This window comes from Mchenga conophoros, linkage group LG15, assembly GCF_057382185.1.
Source record: "Mchenga conophoros isolate Kocher_MC1m ecotype Shallow Benthic linkage group LG15, M_conophoros_male_GT1.1, whole genome shotgun sequence".
NCBI classification, from domain to species: Eukaryota; Metazoa; Chordata; class Actinopteri; order Cichliformes; family Cichlidae; genus Mchenga; species Mchenga conophoros.
In genome coordinates this window covers 12313254-12330457 of record NC_140540.1, presented here as the reverse complement: position 1 = coordinate 12330457, position 17204 = coordinate 12313254, and the positions used below count along the sequence as shown (strand labels likewise).

The 17204-nt window shown below is 41.9% G+C and overlaps 2 protein-coding genes across 3 annotated transcripts in view; one reads left to right on the top strand and one right to left on the bottom strand.

The window, feature by feature from the left end:
- Positions 1-17204, top strand: part of syne1a (spectrin repeat containing, nuclear envelope 1a) — a 142346-nt gene that overhangs the window by 93298 nt on the left and 31844 nt on the right. For both annotated transcript variants that reach the window (XM_085247598.1, XM_085247597.1), the window contains exons 85-96: positions 5880-6035; positions 6370-6522; positions 7066-7248; positions 7378-7515; positions 7809-7994; positions 8717-8839; positions 8975-9157; positions 10169-10312; positions 12628-12858; positions 15057-15197; positions 16699-16812; positions 17023-17184. In XM_085247598.1, coding sequence (XP_085103724.1) covers positions 5880-6035; positions 6370-6522; positions 7066-7248; positions 7378-7515; positions 7809-7994; positions 8717-8839; positions 8975-9157; positions 10169-10312; positions 12628-12858; positions 15057-15197; positions 16699-16812; positions 17023-17184 — 1914 coding nt within the window. The remainder of the gene's footprint in view (positions 1-5879; positions 6036-6369; positions 6523-7065; positions 7249-7377; positions 7516-7808; positions 7995-8716; positions 8840-8974; positions 9158-10168; positions 10313-12627; positions 12859-15056; positions 15198-16698; positions 16813-17022; positions 17185-17204) is intronic.
- On the bottom strand, positions 729-3210 carry LOC146557860 (uncharacterized). The gene has a single exon (XM_085247599.1). It carries the CDS (start codon positions 3159-3161, stop codon positions 1029-1031), a length of 2133 nt encoding a protein of 710 aa, XP_085103725.1. The 5' UTR covers positions 3162-3210; the 3' UTR covers positions 729-1028.

Genomic DNA, 17204 nt, shown 5'->3' with positions numbered 1-17204 from the left:
CAGGTAGCCAGCAGCTATGACCAGCACTACTTGTGCAGTTAATAAAAGGACAGGTAATGTTTGTCACGCTGTTGCACACACAGCACGCTCGTTTGTTTCAGTTCGTCAGTTGCAACAAGACAGCTTACCAACGTGTATGTAATAAGCTAATACTCCTGTGTGCTACACACTACAGTGTGCGCTGTACACCTACTTACTGGGTTTGTCGCATCAGTCTGTGTCTCTGAGTTAACTTGTGTTTCTCCTACAGCTCCGGACCGCAACAAATGCGCGTGCTCTTTGTGAGCTCGTTCCCGGCTCGTAACCAGCGCGTTCTGCCGTCGAGGGCGATCATTGGTTAAATGTGATCATGTGACTGATGCAAGCCAGATCCTTTTATTTAGCAAAACTATGATTAATAGTTAAATATTATTGTTGAGGGGCACAGACAGGACTCCGCACGCACACACACATAAAATAAATAAATAAATAAATAAAAAAAATTTAAAAGTTGCCTCAACAAAAGGGCACTTTGGGCACTCATCAGGAAAGGGGCGGGTGCTCAAGCCCCTCTAGCCCCCCCCTCTGCACGTCCCTGGTCTCTATCCATCTAGTATTAAATCTTTCTGGGAAACAAGTATGTATATTATGCACACACACAAACACACATGCAGCTATTACCTATTTCTTGTTTTTATACCTAAGATGAATTATTGTTGAATGAAGACATTTTTCAAACAAATGTAAAATGTGGGCAATTGTGTTTATTGGGTAAAGGAAAAGGCAGAAGGGGGGGAAAGGATAGAAAGAATGAAAGAGAGAGATGAGAGAAAACCCCAACAATCCCCTCTGAGCAAGCAGCAGGCGACAGTGGATAGGAAAAACTCCTTTTAAAGTGAAAGACACCTAAAGGAGAAACCTATGGCAGAACCAGGCTCAGGAGGGGGCAGTCAACTGCCGGGACTGGTCGGGGGGTGAGGGTGAAAAAAGAAAAAGGAGGGAGGGGAAGGGGGGAAATGAAGATGGAATAGAGGTGGAGGAAGACGAGGTTACATCAGGTGAGAAGCAGCAGTGCCCCTCCTCCAGAACCAGTGGAAGCGTTTTTTCTTCTTTTTCAGATACTCTTCCACCAGCACTTTTTTCTCAATGATGAGGGTTTTCAGCTCATCGATTGTTTCTGCGTTTTCTTTCTCAAGTTTGTTGCATCTTTTCACCATGTCTTCTAATTGTTCTTGTTTTTCTTTAAGCTTGTCTTTCAGTTCTTTAACTGTTGCCTCCTCTATTCGCTTTGCCTTGTGCACATCTGTGTGCATGTCTTCCAGCTGCTGGTTTCTCTTCTGGATTTCTTGAAGTCTACACTGCAGGTCTTTATGTGTTTTCTGTTGTTCTTGCTTTTGCACCTGGATTTCAGTGTTTTTGTACTTCAAGGTCTTAGAAAGTTCCTCAAGTTCGGTATTTTTTCTCAGCATCTCATTGATGCTACTCTGCATCGCTGAGCATTGTTTTTCCAGCTTTTTCTTTTCTTCTTCCAGTACAGTTGATTTGTACTTTGTTTCGTTATACAATTCTTGGAGTGCTTGATTTTTCCTCTGGAGATGAAGTTTTTCTTCTTCCTGTTGTATTTTCTGTTGGTCTTTTTCTTGAAGAAGCTCTTTATTTCCGTGCACTTTTTTATCAAGCCTGATTTGGAGCGATCGGTGTTTTTCCTCCATCTCGTCAAGCTTGGAGTCCATTTCTTTCTGTTTCATTTCCAGTTTCTTCTTGTCTTGAAGCAACTGTTGACTTTTGTGCAGAGTTTTGTCATGTTTCACCTGCAGCGCTTTGTATTTTTCCTCCATGGCTTGGAGTTTGCTCTGCAGGTCTCTCTGCTCTACGGGCTCTTGTTTCTTTTCTTGGAGGTTCTCCTTATTTCTCTCCAGAGCTTCATCAAGCATTACTCGCAAGCCTTCATTTTGCTTCTCAATGTTCCTCAGCTTGCAATCCATTTCTTCCTTTTTTATTTTCTGTTGGTCTATCTTGTGAAGAAACTCTTTATTTCTCTCCAGAGCTTCATCAAGCATCACTTGCAAGCCTTCATTCTGTTTCTTGATGTGCCTCAGCTTGCAATCCATTTCTTCCTTTTTTATTTTCTGTTGGTCTTTCTCGTGCAGAAACTCTTTATTTCTCTCCAGAGCTTCATCAAGCATCACTTGCAAGCCTTCATTTTGTTTCTCGATGTTCCTCAGCTTGCAATCCATTTCTTCCTGATGTATTTTCTGTTGGTCTTTTTCTTGAAGCAGCTCTTTATTTTTGAGCAGTGTTTCCTCAAGAGTTAGTTGCAGCATTTTCAGTTTTTCCTCCAAGACTTCAAGCTGGGAGTCTGTTTCTTTCTCCAGCATTTCTTGTTGCTCTCTCTCTTGAATGAACTCTTTATTTCTGTGCACTGTTTTCTCAAGCTTGATTTGGAGCGATCTGTGTTTTTCCTCCATCTCGTCAAGCTTGGAGTCCATTTCCTTCTGTTTCATTTCCATTTGCTTCTTGTCTTGAAGCAACTGTTGACTTTTGTGCAGAGTTTTGTCATGTTTCACCTGCAGCGCTTTGTATTTTTCCTCCATGGCTTGGAGTTTGCTCTGCAGGTCTCTCTGCTGTGTGGACTGTTGCTTCTCTTCTTGGTGGATTTCCTTCAGTTTTTCCAGAGCTTCGTCAAGCTTCTCTTGGAGCTCCTGATTCTTCTTGACCATGTTTTCCTGTTTTATGCTCTCTTTTTTCTCATTTTGGAGCAGATCTTGAATTTTTTCTAGAGCTTCATCAAGCTTTTCTTGGAGCTCGTGATTCTTCTTATCTTGGAGAGCCCATTGTTTCTCCTCAATAATACCTTCCCTTTCCTGAAGCTGGTAGGATAATTTTTCTAATTCAGCGCTCTTTCTCTCATTTTCTTCTGTCAGGATCTTAATCTTTTCTCTGTTCATGAGATTTTCCTTCTCCATTTCTTCCAATCGCTTTTCCTCTAATTCCACCTGTTCATCCCAAGGAAGAGAGCTGATGTAAGGGTCTAGGGACTCATACCATGGAATAGAGCTGGGGTCAGCTTCTTGTCTTTCTTGCTCTTTCTGAGACATGTTGGAGTCTGTATACCGTGAGTACGAAAAGTATCCAGATGTTTGAAAATGCTTTACTGGTGAACGTTTGAATGCTGCTAACATAAGTGCTGCAAATAACGGACTGAAAGTTGTACCTCCTCACCCCTATTTATGGATTCAGAAGCCTGTGACATCACAATTCCATAAGCCAATGAGGTTGTCACATGACATTCTAGAATGAGGTCATGTTTTTGTATGAATTTTTTAAATAACATCAACATTCCGTAAGCCAATGAGGTTCTTACATGACTTTTGAATGAGGATAATTATTTTGTGTTAATCGACATAGCCTGCTGCAGCTCAGAGCTCATGAGCTCAAACGATCCTCCAACCTCAGCCTCCCGGTAGCTTGGATTACAGGCATGCGCCACCGCACCCGGCGAGAAGCAGCTACGTTAACAGGGCTTTTAACTATGTCTGAGGTGACATCATGACACTAACCTGCTGCCCATCATTAGCAAAGTTGTAATGATGGGCAGCAAAGATGAGGAATGAATGGTGCACAATTGTTATATGCAAGTTTTTAGAAAGCTCGTGGTTAACCCAAGAGTATTTTGTCACAATATCAAGAAGAGTAAAGCTTCAATGTCAAGAATAGATAGGAATATAGGGAATTATATATTTTTATTTAAAGACAGGACTCACATGTTTTCATTTCTAGTCTTTAAAACCTGTCTCTATCAGGGACGTGCAGAGAGGTTTAAAGGGGCGGGTGCTCAAAGTTAAAAAGGGGCACATTGAACCATGCTGAATAACAACAACACACATTCATCAAGAATCTAATATGGGAAGGGCAGGGCTGTGTTGATCTGAGACTGTAGACATTAAAAAGTCCACAGGAGAGATGGTAGCTGATTAAACAAGTTTCATGAGATAATAACAAAATGCAAAGATTGGTGACAGCGCTTGGAACCATAAGGCAACGAAAAACTGTGACATAAACTCGGCTCTGCCTGTGAATCACTCTTTGCTTCTCTTCTTCCTTCCTTCCCATCATTTCATATATCACTCTCCACTTGCTGTCTATCTGAGAACAAGGCACAACTTGCTATTGCAATAAACTATAATCTAATTATCCACACCTAACAACTCTTGCACTTAATCTATAATAAAATGATGACAGCAAAATGTTATAGCCCTGCCTTTAGTAGCCTCATACAGCTCCTACTGTTTCCTCCTCATGTCCTTACCAGCCATGTCTGCACAATGTTATATCATGAGTAATATTTTTTTAAATCCAGCTAAATAAAACACACACATGCACACACAGTGACATTTTAGACCTTCTTCAGAATACTGTATATACTATGGGCATCCTTACATTATTATTTATTACTAGAGCTACAATAATAAAGCAATGAGGAGGGGGAAGTAATAAATATGAAATAATGTATTTATGATGATTCCATTTGTTTCACTATCCACTCTGTGCAGGGCAAAGCTTATTACATTTTTAAACTGTAGAGATACAATCATTTTACTGCTGTAAAATCCAACTTTTGTCTTATTTAAAATATAAATCTAATATAATCTGCTTCTTAATGTATGTTCTTTAAAATACAGCGTGTGTTTTTTAATATATTATAATTATAATAATTATTATGTGGACATGCATATTAGATCGTTTTTTAGTGAAATATAATCCCTCCAGAAAGGCAGGAAATGCCCAGAAACTTACTTTAAAACTAAATATGTTCCCTAAAACGGTGACAGAGCTACAGACCCATGACAGCCTTACACAGGTAGCCAGCAGCTATGACCAGCACTACTTGTGCAGTTAATAAAAGGACAGGTAATGTTTGTCACGCTGTTGCACACACAGCACGCTCGTTTGTTTCAGTTCGTCAGTTGCAACAAGACAGCTTACCAACGTGTATGTAATAAGCTAATACTCCTGTGTGCTACACACTACAGTGTGCGCTGTACACCTACTTACTGGGTTTGTCGCATCAGTCTGTGTCTCTGAGTTAACTTGTGTTTCTCCTACAGCTCCGGACCGCAACAAATGCGCGTGCTCTTTGTGAGCTCGTTCCCGGCTCGTAACCAGCGCGTTCTGCCGTCGAGGGCGATCATTGGTTAAATGTGATCATGTGACTGATGCAAGCCAGATCCTTTTATTTAGCAAAACTATGATTAATAGTTAAATATTATTGTTGAGGGGCACAGACAGGACTCCGCACGCACACACACATAAAATAAATAAATAAATAAATAAAAAAAATTTAAAAGTTGCCTCAACAAAAGGGCACTTTGGGCACTCATCAGGAAAGGGGCGGGTGCTCAAGCCCCTCTAGCCCCCCCCTCTGCACGTCCCTGAGGCAGACCCATGACAAGTTAGAAAGGTTATTCCTCTCGGCTGGCTTGAGGATGCCTTGGTGTCCTGCGGGGGAGCTGGAAGAGCTTAGTCTGCTACCTTGTGACCAAGAGCCAGATAAGTGGTGAAAAATAGATAGATTAATGGAAAAATGATAAAAAGGGATTTGTAGTCATTCATGTAATAATTACAAATTTAAAAAAACACCCAAACAATTTCTAAAGTGAAATCACCAATAATGAAATGTTGCTATTGGTGGATCACTGCTTTGTCTCCATGAAGTTAGTTTAACTCCCTGACAAAGATTTATACACTTAAATGAGTTAGTTAAGTTAAACAAGACCAAGCTATAACGGGAGTTTAATTTTTGATTAATTGTTGATCATTCAGCTTGATTATAACCATGTATATTTCATCAAGTGCAGCTTCTCGTATGTTACATTCATGTCATACACTTTGCCTTGTAGACGGCACACGGTGAGGTGATCAGCAGACGTCAGAGTGTGGAGCGGATGACAGAGCTGCAGCAATCAAAGTACCAGGACCTCCAAGCTGGCCTGCCCTCTGAACTCAGCATGCAGCTAGCTGAGGTGGCGCTGGCTCTCGGATCTGCTGAGGATCAGGTAAGCTCATTTTACTTATTGTATTATTTGACTCTAATAATGATGCATGTATGAATATTATCAATGAAATATGACACTGATTTGTTTAACATTCATTTAGTCTTGTCAAGAGGTTTATGTTAGTATTTGACCTATGTTTTTTTAACTGTGTATTTCTAAGGTATTATGTGGTCTAATTGTTAAGGCTCTATTACACAATCACAAAAGTTCTGTGTTGGATGTTGTCTGCAACTCTTTCTTCACACATATTCTATCTGTAACTTCTCTGCCACTAACAAAAAGCCAAAAAGGGATGTTAAACAAACATTGTGTGTGTTTCTGATATCCACTTCAGGTGCAGGCAAGGGAAAGGGAGGTGCAGCAGACCAGAGATGTGAAAGAGGACTTCAGCTCCCGACTGCAGGACATCGAGGCAAAGCTGAAGACCATTGCTCTAAAATTGGAAGACAAGGGTGCCGACCTGGAGGAGGCCAAAGAAGACACCAAAGTAATCAAACAGACAGATTGACTAATTAGCAAGCAATTAACCCCTGTTAAATCGGCTATTCATTTTGCAGATGTTGAGGTTAATGAGTGAATTGAGTTCTGGCTTCAACAGTGACCCACTTTTGAGAGGAGTATTCCAGATGGGAGTTTGAGCCCCTTGCCTCCTGTTCTTCTTCTTGTCTCCCCAGCATGTTTCTTCCCTCACTCATTTGTAGAAAAAAAACTTTGGAGTTAAAATTCATTTAAAGGAGCAGTTTGAGCACATCCCACATGCCTCTGGTTTAGTAATTAATCACTGTTCCTCACCAGGAAAGCTATAAAACCACAACTTGTCATTCATACGCTTTTAAAGCTGTGGGTCACAATTAAGTAGTTACTGCTTTTAGGATGAGAGTGTTACTTGAAATGTATCCTGACTGTGTTCAAAATAAACTCTAAATCTAGTTTTACCTCGCTCATGAACTCCCTTTCTTTAATCTCTGCCCTCCTTACACCTCCTTTCTCCTCCGTTTTTTTTCACCCCCTCCTCTCCTCCCTTCTTCAGGCTCTTTCTGAGGAGTGTGAATCCTGCGGTTGCTCTCTGGCAGAGTTGGGAGTGGCTGTGCAGGAGTTTGGGGAGCAGAACCCTCTCCTGTGTAAGCAGCTGGGTGATGCTGTAGCCAAACTGACAGAGGTGCAGCACCACACCTCGCAGCAGGTCCAGGATAGAGCCAACAGACTGAAGAAGGTGTGGGGGGGGGCAGTCAGTTCAGTGTGCCATCCAAATGATTTGTTTCATATAATTCTCTTAAATATTATTATATTAAATGTAGTTTTTGTATTATTTGCTCTGACTTTGTGGTCTTCTGTTGAGCAGGCAGAAAGACAGGTGGAGGAATATCAGGGCATGAAGGCATTCATTTTGAGCTGGACAAAGAAAGCTGAGGCTCTGGTCACCGGTAATATCATTTGGAGCTCTGCGTCCCAGCTGCAGGAGCAAATTCGAGCACACCAGGTGAGCTTTAATGGCGCTGCCAGCAGGGATTGTGAATAGCTATAAGTTTTCCTAAAGCTGCTGTTGTGTAAGATGAATGGGTTCTATTAAAATCCATGTTTATTCTTCCTCCAAAATATTAATCCTGGAGCTGTGGATACCCCACAAAGTTGAAGCTAATTAGATGCACCGAGTTTTTAAAATTCCGGTGAAACGTCATGCTCTACACTATGTCGACCGGCCTTAATTAGTATAACTGCACACCCGAGAAGACTCCTCTCCTTGACTTATAATTTGCGTTCATTTGGTGGCAGGCCTTACTGCGTGAGTGTCGAGGTCTCCATGGTGACTTGGAGGCCATGGGGGAGAGGGAGGTGCAGCTGGCGGATGTGTTGCAGACAGAGGGGTGGAGCCAGCGGGTGAAACACCTCAGCAGACGCACAGAAGAGCTGCAGCAAACTGCCAAGACTCGCCTCCAGAGTCTGCAGGATGCAGCTAAGGTACATGACACTTTTAAGAAAGCATTACAGGAGTTATGCAGTACCCCCCTGCCTCAGTCTTCCCGTGATCACATCATCTCCATTGCTGCCAAAAAAACTGTGGCTATTCCCATTTTATAATTCCACACACTCTGTTGCATAAGAGCATGTGCACATCCTTTCAAATTGAGTCAATTATAATTTAGCCACAACTCAACAGTGCCCCCTTATGGTCATTCACGACAGATTACTCCATCATAATGGAAGGCACTGTTTCATTTAGCGTGTGCAGCAGTAATCTGTTACGCTAATCTGATTGCCATGCAGCTGCTTCCCAGACGACAGTCTGTTGCTGATTGTTGCTAATAACACTGTGCATTGGAAATCTGTTTACAACTCCTCTTGTGAGTTAGATTTTTTTTCTGGGTCTAGATTGCAGAGCACGAGTTTAATTTGTAGCGACTTGTAATTTAGTTTCTTTCCAATGATGCACATTAAGGTCAGTTAGAATTTGCAAATGAATACATTTTAAAGCGAGAGGCACCACTATCTTCATCATTCAAACTGCACTGAGGGAAAAAAAAACATTTGCAGCATTAGATATCCACAAAGGAGCTTTGATACTTTTAAAAATCTGTTTTCATGTGGGTTTGATTACTGCTGTGTACAGAAGCTACATTCTATCTTGTATCTTTGCCCACATATACTTTCCCTTGATTTGTTATGTCTGTATCTCTCCTCAGGACATGTTGCGTCTGGAAGCGGAGGTCAAGAGCCTCCATGCTGCTGTAGATCAGATACAGGCCACACTTGCTTCCCCTGAACTTAACAAGCTCAGTCTCAGAGAGCAGTTGACACAGAGACAGGTAAACACAAACATAATACTGGCAAACAGCTTGTGTCCAGTCAGTCTGCAGATGTCATTTAAATTAGCGTCCATTGATATACATCTAGCATTTCTATCTCCCGTCTTATTATCAACCTCTTTGCTTTTCAATAAGCGTCTGCTGGTGGAAATGGAGGGCTTTAAGCAGCAAGTAGCTGCTGTTCAGCAGTGTCAGAGCGCCCTCCGGCTGCCAGAGGAGGTAGTGGCCAGTCTGCCTATCTGCCGCACAGCTCAGACTCTGCAGCAAGAAGCCAGCCAAGTGCAACACACCACAATCCAGCAGTGCAACATCCTGCAGGTAAAAGGCAGCCCGAGTATTATGAAGGCTGTTGATGAGCTGTTAGATATAAAGTCATAGTGACAGAGACAAGAAACACTACATTATCAGCCTTTGTGATAAGAACCCTACTATCAAAATTATATATTTTTTCAGTTTTTGTTAGTATTTTATCGCTTAAAAGTAGCACTGAAATTTCAGCTGATGAGAAGAGTTATTGCTTTGAAGAGTGGATGCTCTGAAACCTGGGCTCTGTAGTGTTTCAACAAGCCTTCTCAGGAATGTCTGTGTTTTCTTTAAGCCCCCATCAGAGGCCAACTGTAGTGAAGATTAGCCCTGAGGACGAAGCAAGTGACTGTCAGCCAATAAATCAGTCAATCCATTTGAACCAAATACATCATGTTTAACAAGAACTGAAACAGTTCATCTCCCATGTGGGCACATTGTTCTGGCTCAAGGTCAAATTTGTGACAGGCTGTCTAAAACATTTTGATACACAGACCTTCTGATTCGGTCATCTACTAATCGGAAGGTTGGTTCTTCAGTCCCTGGCTGATCCAGTCCAAATATCCATGAGAAAGATACTAACCCCAAGTTGCTAGATAGATAGAAAGCACATAACTAGAAAAAACATAGAAAAAAGTGCATGTGTGAATGAGGCAAGTTGTATAAAGTGATTTGAGTGCACAGATAGAGTAGAAAAATGCTATATGAGAACCAGTCCATTTACCATTTACATTCACATCTATCTTTGTAATCACAATATTCTAATCGTGGTAATTTAGCTCTCACACACCTGCATTATTTCAATATCAGCAAATGAAAAATACAGATTATTCTGTCTAATAAGAGCTTACCAACAATATAATGAGCATGCTCAGTACCAGTTACTGCGTATGGATATGAGAGTCAACGTAAAAGTTTAGAACTTGACTTCCTGCGAAGATTGGGAAGGGAAAATATAATTTCCTTCAGGGATCTATATAGTAAATACAGTTTCATTCATCTCATTTTACCTTAACGCCCTGACAGGAGGCCGTGGTGCAGTATGAGCAGTATGAACAGGAAGTGAAGAACCTCCAGAGATTAATTGAAGAAGCTCATCGGATCATTCAGGACCGGCCCGTTTCCACTAATAATATACAGGAACTTCAGGCTCAGATACACCACCACGAGGTATGAAGGTCTCCTTACTTTCTGTCATTTATCTGTTCGGTTTATTAGAACAGCAGTGTGTAGGTGATAAACATGTAACCCCCAAATCATCAACATTATCAATAAAATGCAGCTTTATGATTGTCTTATCCAAGGTTGTCAAAAATAAGGCCAGAATTGGCCCTGCAAAGATTCCCATCCGAATGGCTTTGGAAAATGTAAAGTAGAATAGAAATTTTGGCTTTTTAATATTTATATATTTCTCAGGGATTGTGTGGTTAAACTTCTGTACAGTGGTTTCACTGGCCCTCCCTACAAGATTTGCTCCTAGAACAACATTTTAGTCTTCTGCCGTAAACCAAATTGAGTGTGACTCTTAAAAAATTAGTTGATGCCTCAGACATTCAGACATTTCTATTGAGGTCAGTATTTTTAACATCAAAGAGTTAAGTGAAAGAAACAGAGAACTTGAGTCATTATGTTTCCTGTCCTATGTTTCAATGCACAGAGGCAAAAAGCAGAAGTTGTGGCACCAGTGAATGTATCATATATCTTAAATTAGCCTTAGGAAAGCCTGACTAAAATGACTCAAACTATAATTCTATCATTTCATTGCATCATTCAGTATAAGCAAAAGCTGCTTCTATAGAGCCCTGAAATTGTTGAGTAAATCTAGTGTGAGAACACAAATGTCAAAGTGGTTAGGTTGGACATGAATTGTTCTTTAATCTTCCAGCTCTTCAGTACAAATGCTTGTCTGTCTTATTACACCTGTTTGAGAATGGCACAGAGGTGTGTAGTCCAGGGAATTCGCAGCATGCACATGTGCTTCCTTCTGTACGCTCCACCCAGGCAATTCCCTCAGCTAAACCAAACAGACAGGCCAGGCAGTCGACAATGCTCACATAAACACCTACAGTCAATTTAGACCAATCCTAACATGCATGTTTTTGGACTGTGGGAGTTAGATGCAAGTCAATCTGCACATTCAAACCCAAAACCTCCTTGCTGTCAGCCATCAAGGGACCCTGGTTAAAAATAAATGGTCAATTAATACCCCTTTCCATCATTCCCCCTAAATCCCAGTTTAAAAACATCTGATTTAATCTCCCTTTTAACATGATCAAAGCATGCATTTTCCCAAACAGCAATCCAGAGAAAATGTTGTGTGGTGCTTTTACAAGCCCAACTCACGCACATTCCTAGTTTTATCTGATGGTGCATGTAAATATAATCTGCATAGACAGATGCCAGAGTTAGATGGTTTTCACCTGAGCGATTTGAGCCTCTGCTGCAGTTTCACTTTGCTGAGTATGTTAGATCTCCCATGCCGAGAAGGAGATTGTGAAGGGGGAGTGCAGATGCAAAGACCTGCAGAGAAACATCGTGTCTCCCCACAGGCAACATTTTTTTCTTTTATTACGTTTTAATTTCTGCTGCACGGTTCAGGCAGATTTATATCTTACTCCAATGTTTGACTGCCTGGAAAATATTAACCCAGGTGTTGCAGATATTTGCAGATATTTTCTCAACCCTGTAATCACTTTTGTCGCAGCAGAGCAGCCTGGCATGCCAGCACTTTTATGTCTAAGTTAGATCTCTAAGCTCAGCAGAGAGTTGCAACTCCACTGTCCCCTTTAGTCACATGACCTGATTATCAGTGCAATGACCATCTGTGGGACAGAGGGTGAAAAGAGGGGTGGAGGAGGAAGGCAGAGATGGGCTGGCCCGCTGGCACATTAGCGTACTTGTAATTTGACACCGTTTCTGTCACTCTTCCTCCAGACGCCCTCCCTCTCTCCTTCAGCTCCCTTTTGTTAGAAGTAATCTGCCCAAGGGATTGGCTGAGAACGACAGTAGCAGGCAAGGGAGGGGGAGGGTACAGCTCGGTGAGATCACTTCCTGTTTTTCCTTGCCATTTGTGTATGTGTAGCAGAGGGAGTGTCTGAGGGATTTTGAAGTATTTCTGCTATGGTCTCTGCTTCAACCAAACATCCTGTCTTAGCTTCAGCGCTGATCTGAGTCACCCGCCTCTGTGCTGCTCCGATTGGCTCAGAGATACAGAGGAGAGAGAGAGTGAGAAAGACAGAGAGGAAAAAAGGAGAGTGAGGCGGTGCTATTCTCCTTCTACACTTACACCAAAGACAGCCAAAGAGAATGCGTCTGCTCCGCTTACTCCTCTCAGACCGGCACCACATTCAAGGCTGATCCAACTCAGCCACCCACTTTCACAGGATCCTATTTAAACAGGAACTATTGATCTTGTGGTGTGGACTCAGCCACACTCTCCTGATCCTGGGGGTGGTGTTTTCTGTTTGCTTGGAATGTTTTGACAGGAGTTAGCCCAGAAGATCCGTGGCTACCAGGAGCAGATCGCCTCGCTCCACTCCAAGTGCAAGATGCTGACGGTGAAGGCCAAACACGCCACTATGCTGCTGACGGTCAGCGAGGTGGAGGGCTTTTCAGACGGCATGGATGAACTGAGTGACGAGGAGCTTCCCAGCGCTGTGACAGACACCACCACAGCTGACGCCAAGCAGCTTCCAGCACACCCCTCTGTAGTCATGGTGAGTGGGAAAACCTCTGGTTTTTGGGGGGGATATACAGTCATAGACCTGTAGACATTACAAGGATGTGTGTGCATGTGTGCATAAGTTGTAGCATCTCTCCCTTTCTGCACATACCACTGACTGCCAAAGTGACTCCAAGGATCCCAGTGGGGCCTTTAAGGTTTCTATGTGCTTCATTTAACAAAACTCCAGTTAGGTTAGTTACCCTTGACTTATACCACATTAATGCATGTCTGATAATATCACTTAAGATTAGATTTTTTAGATCTGCAAACCTTTTCTTCTCCACTATTAAGGTCACGGTAACAGTTATGACTGTGCAGTTCATTTACAAGATAATAATGAGCCACACAGAAGTAGCTGAACAGCAGGCCCTCCCTCACGTGCAGCTGTTCAGGCCTACGTAACAGCTGGATAAGGATACAGTGCTACGCAACATGTTTTAAACTAGTGGCATGAATATTTTTAGTCACCAATTATGTTTTAATTCAAAGTTCAAGTTCAAAGGTCGTTGGGGCGGGTGTAAAACCTTGCCTTTTAAAACAGCACCACTTCTTGCTGGTACACTTGCACCCAGGTGGGTTCTTCCCTTATGAAGATGTTTCCACACCTGCTCTGTGGATTTAGGCTCTTTCTTCGTGTAATCCTGGAGTCACTGATGTTGAGCTCAGGGCCCTGTGAGGGCATTGCCATCTGTTGCTGACTCCTTCTTCTTGTAGGTGAAAATAGTTCTTTATAAATCCGGCCGTGTGTGGGAAGTTTTTGTCCCACTACAGCAAAGAAGTAGTACTGTAAAAGGTTTTGAATAGGTTTTTTTTTTTTTTTATTAATTCTGTATGTTATTTAGGTTCCTCTGGTGTGTCACTGGTACCTTGTTTGTCACTTAATGTTAGCCTGAGCCTGTCTGTCGCCCTCATCTTAATCATTTATTTTTCATACAGTTAGCACTAGTAACCACCCCACTTCCTTTCAGTCTGTTTCTGAATCAGGTTTCTGAGCCTTCCCGGTGTACTACTGTTGTTTGTGGTGTGTTTCGTCTCAGCAGGCCAGGAAACAGGATATTACTGCGTGTGTGTGTGTGTGTGTGTGTGTGTGTGTGTGTGTGTGTGTGTGTGTGTGTGTGTGTGTGTGTGTGTGTGTTTTTGTGTGTATGTTTAAACGTTGTCATTTTCCGTGTATGGTAACTGTCACGCATGGATTACTGATATTTTTAAAATTGCACGTTGTCATTGTTACAGCAGTGGTTTTACCAAGCGAACCTCACAATGTAAAACCAAACAGTTTCCCACACATACTGGTGTGCTAATGCTCTTAGTTGCCTTGCATTGCATCATAAAGCCCGCGAAACAGTCCTCCGAAGGTCCTGAGTCAGTAGACTAAGGTCTGCATCGCATTGCCAAAAAGCAGCCCAGTAGGGTTTGGCTCGCATTTCAGCTCTGCCTCTGCTGAAGCATGCAAGCACACTGACAACAGTGCTACTTCTAGGACAGCTGCTGCTGTATTCACCAGTCCCTGTCTCTGTTAGCTATCTCATGCTAACAGAGATGCTAGCCATGCTTTGTTCGAGTCTGAGCTTTGATACTGCTGGATTTTTCTGTCAGAGACCTTATTCTTACTGTCTGTAGGACTACTTTAACCTTTTCCTGTTGTATATGTGTGTACTAACTCTACAGCATGTATGGGTTCATGTGTGATGTGAGCAATCACTGTCTGTGTACATTGTGTGTGTGTGATTTCTCAGCTTCCTGGTGAGGGCCATTCCTTTATCCTGATGTATCCTGTAAAGAATCCAAGCAACTACTTCACTGCCAGTGGAATCTAATGTTTGTCCATTTGCTCACACAGCAAAGACTTTTACCTCTGCAATGCTCTTTAATGTTGTGTTACGGCAGAAGAATTTCAGTGAGGCATATCAGTGTCATTAATGTGAGCTAATGGGTCTCCTTTCTGTGTTATTTGATTACTCACTATGTAATTAATCAAGCAGTATGTGTTGCCACTTCAATCTGGCTAACCTGCACTTCCCCATTAATTTTTATGCTTTTTCTTCTTCTTCTCCCTCCTCATTTTTCCCTCTCTGTCTCCTCTCCCCTTTGATCTGGTTGTTTTCTTTTTTGGCTCCCCCTCCTTTTTTCTTTCACCTGCTTCTTTTGATGTGTGCGTTTCATTTCTTTGCGGCGTGTATGTGTGGTCAGATGACAGCCGGCCGCTGCCACACACTCCTCTCCCCTGTGACAGAGGAGTCAGGGGAGGAGGGTACCAACAGCGAGGTCTCCTCTCCCCCTGCCTGCCGCTCCCCCTCTCCGGGGGCTAACGCTGAAGCTGCTCTTAACCAGGTATTGCAAATCCCACCCTGGAAAACTCCAAACCGACCAGTATTACCTGATGGTCTCAACTTCCCTATTGCCACTTTGTGTTTTGCACCTTTAAACGTTCAGTCATCACCATCATTGTTAGAAGATAACACTTTAATCTTTAAAGCTTCAAATGTTGCAAAATGCAAAAGCTAAAAAATATTGAATATGTGGCAAAATTTTGACGTAAGGTAAATACATCCCCTTCTCTTCACCATCACCACCATAACAAACCAACTTACCACCCTACAGTGACCACCCCACCATCATCACTGTTAACACAGTATGTTTGAGAGAGCTGGAGATTTGCTGCGCTTATTTTACCCGCTTTTCCTTTTTTTTTAAAAAAAATTGGCCTCCTGTTTGCATATTTACTTTGCTGATGGAAGTTTTGTTTGCCATTCCCATTTTTGTACACACAACTGAGGTGTCATCAAGTAGCTTTTTGTGCTGTCTGTGACCGCGAATGATGTAGAAGTGAAACAGAAACACTCGTTGTGCTGGGAGAAACAGCAAAGGTCAAATTTTTTATTTTAGCTGTAAAATCTAAAATGCTGTTTTAGTGGCCTGTTATGTGCCTCTACACTTAAATATTGAAAGAAAAAACAAGTTCAAAGACAGCTGGGAAATATGTGGGAATTTAAACTAACTGTTGCTGTGGGGGAAATGCAGCAGCAGATCTAAGTTAATCTGCCTTAGGATTGACCCATGCCCACTGTGTGGCAGGATATGATTATGGGGGCAGCCTAATTTTAAAATTAAAGAGAACTACTATTACTGTTAACTCATGACATATTGACTTCAGTTATATAATAGAATAAAAACAACCATGATCAGTTTGTTTCATACTGGGTCGAAAGCCAAAGGGTATAAATGTGTTTTAAGATGAGTTCTGAAAATGGACAATGTAGGTGACTGTTTAACATGTAAAGTCAATTTATGAGAATACATAGAACACATAAGAGACATATTTCATACAACAAATGTAATTATTTGAAATTCATCTTTTGCTATGTATAACGCACATAAATTCTCGTGTGCTAGAAAGGCATTAATGTTGAACTTATATATGACATAAACTAAATGCTTCTCTCTTGTTGTGAGAGAGTAACATGAGAAAGGAGGGATTTTATTCTGTTCTCCCAGCAAGAACAGAAAGTAACGTCAGCTGTATCAGCAAGAGACACCCGACTCAAGGTCAACCAGTTTTATTTGCAATGTTGAATTGCATTTTAGTAGGTAAAGTAGTATCAAGTTATAACATTTAGCTGCCTCTTTTTAAGCACGTCTGGGAAAAAAACATTTTAAAAGTAAGTTTTTGTAAAACTTTCAGATTCTTAGGCCAAGTGTGCCACTAGGCTTTTTATAGACTTTATGCTGTAAATGTAAGCCCAAAGGTTTCCCAAAGAACTATTCCCATCAATAGCGTACATCACTCTGACACACTAATGAAGCCCACACTTACTTTTTCCTCGTTTCACAGGGTCGAGGTACACTAAGCCGAGTACCTCTTCAGGAACTGTACGACCCATCTATGGAAAGCAGTGCTGCTAACTTGGATGACCTGCAGAGATCCTGGGAAACGCTAAAGAATGTGGTATGTCACATCTTCACTTTAATTCAACACATTTATTTATTTTTATTGTTTGTGTTACTGTTAGACAAACACAATAACAAACTCAGGATTAGTTTGTCTCCTAGCATACTGAGCGAGGCACGAGTTGTCCCAAATTCCGGCCTGAAGCTTTAGTGACCTCAGACCGACACTGCCATGTCTGACAGCTTGACTTTGTCATCATATTTTCAGATCAGTGAGAAACAGAAGAGCTTATATGAGGCTCTGGAGCGGCAGCAACACTATCAGGAGTCCCTCCAATCTATTTCCATTAAGATGGAGTCCATCGAGGGGGCGCTGAATGAGGGCTTAGAGCCCAACAAGACTCCAGAGAGCCAGATGGCTGCACACCAGGTGAGAGCTGAGTGGGGGGG

Bases quoted from the DNA above. Each gene is read 5' to 3' on its own strand.
- LOC146557860 (XM_085247599.1), bottom strand. From the start codon at position 3,161: ATGTTAGCAGCATTCAAACGTTCACCAGTAAAGCATTTTCAAACATCT.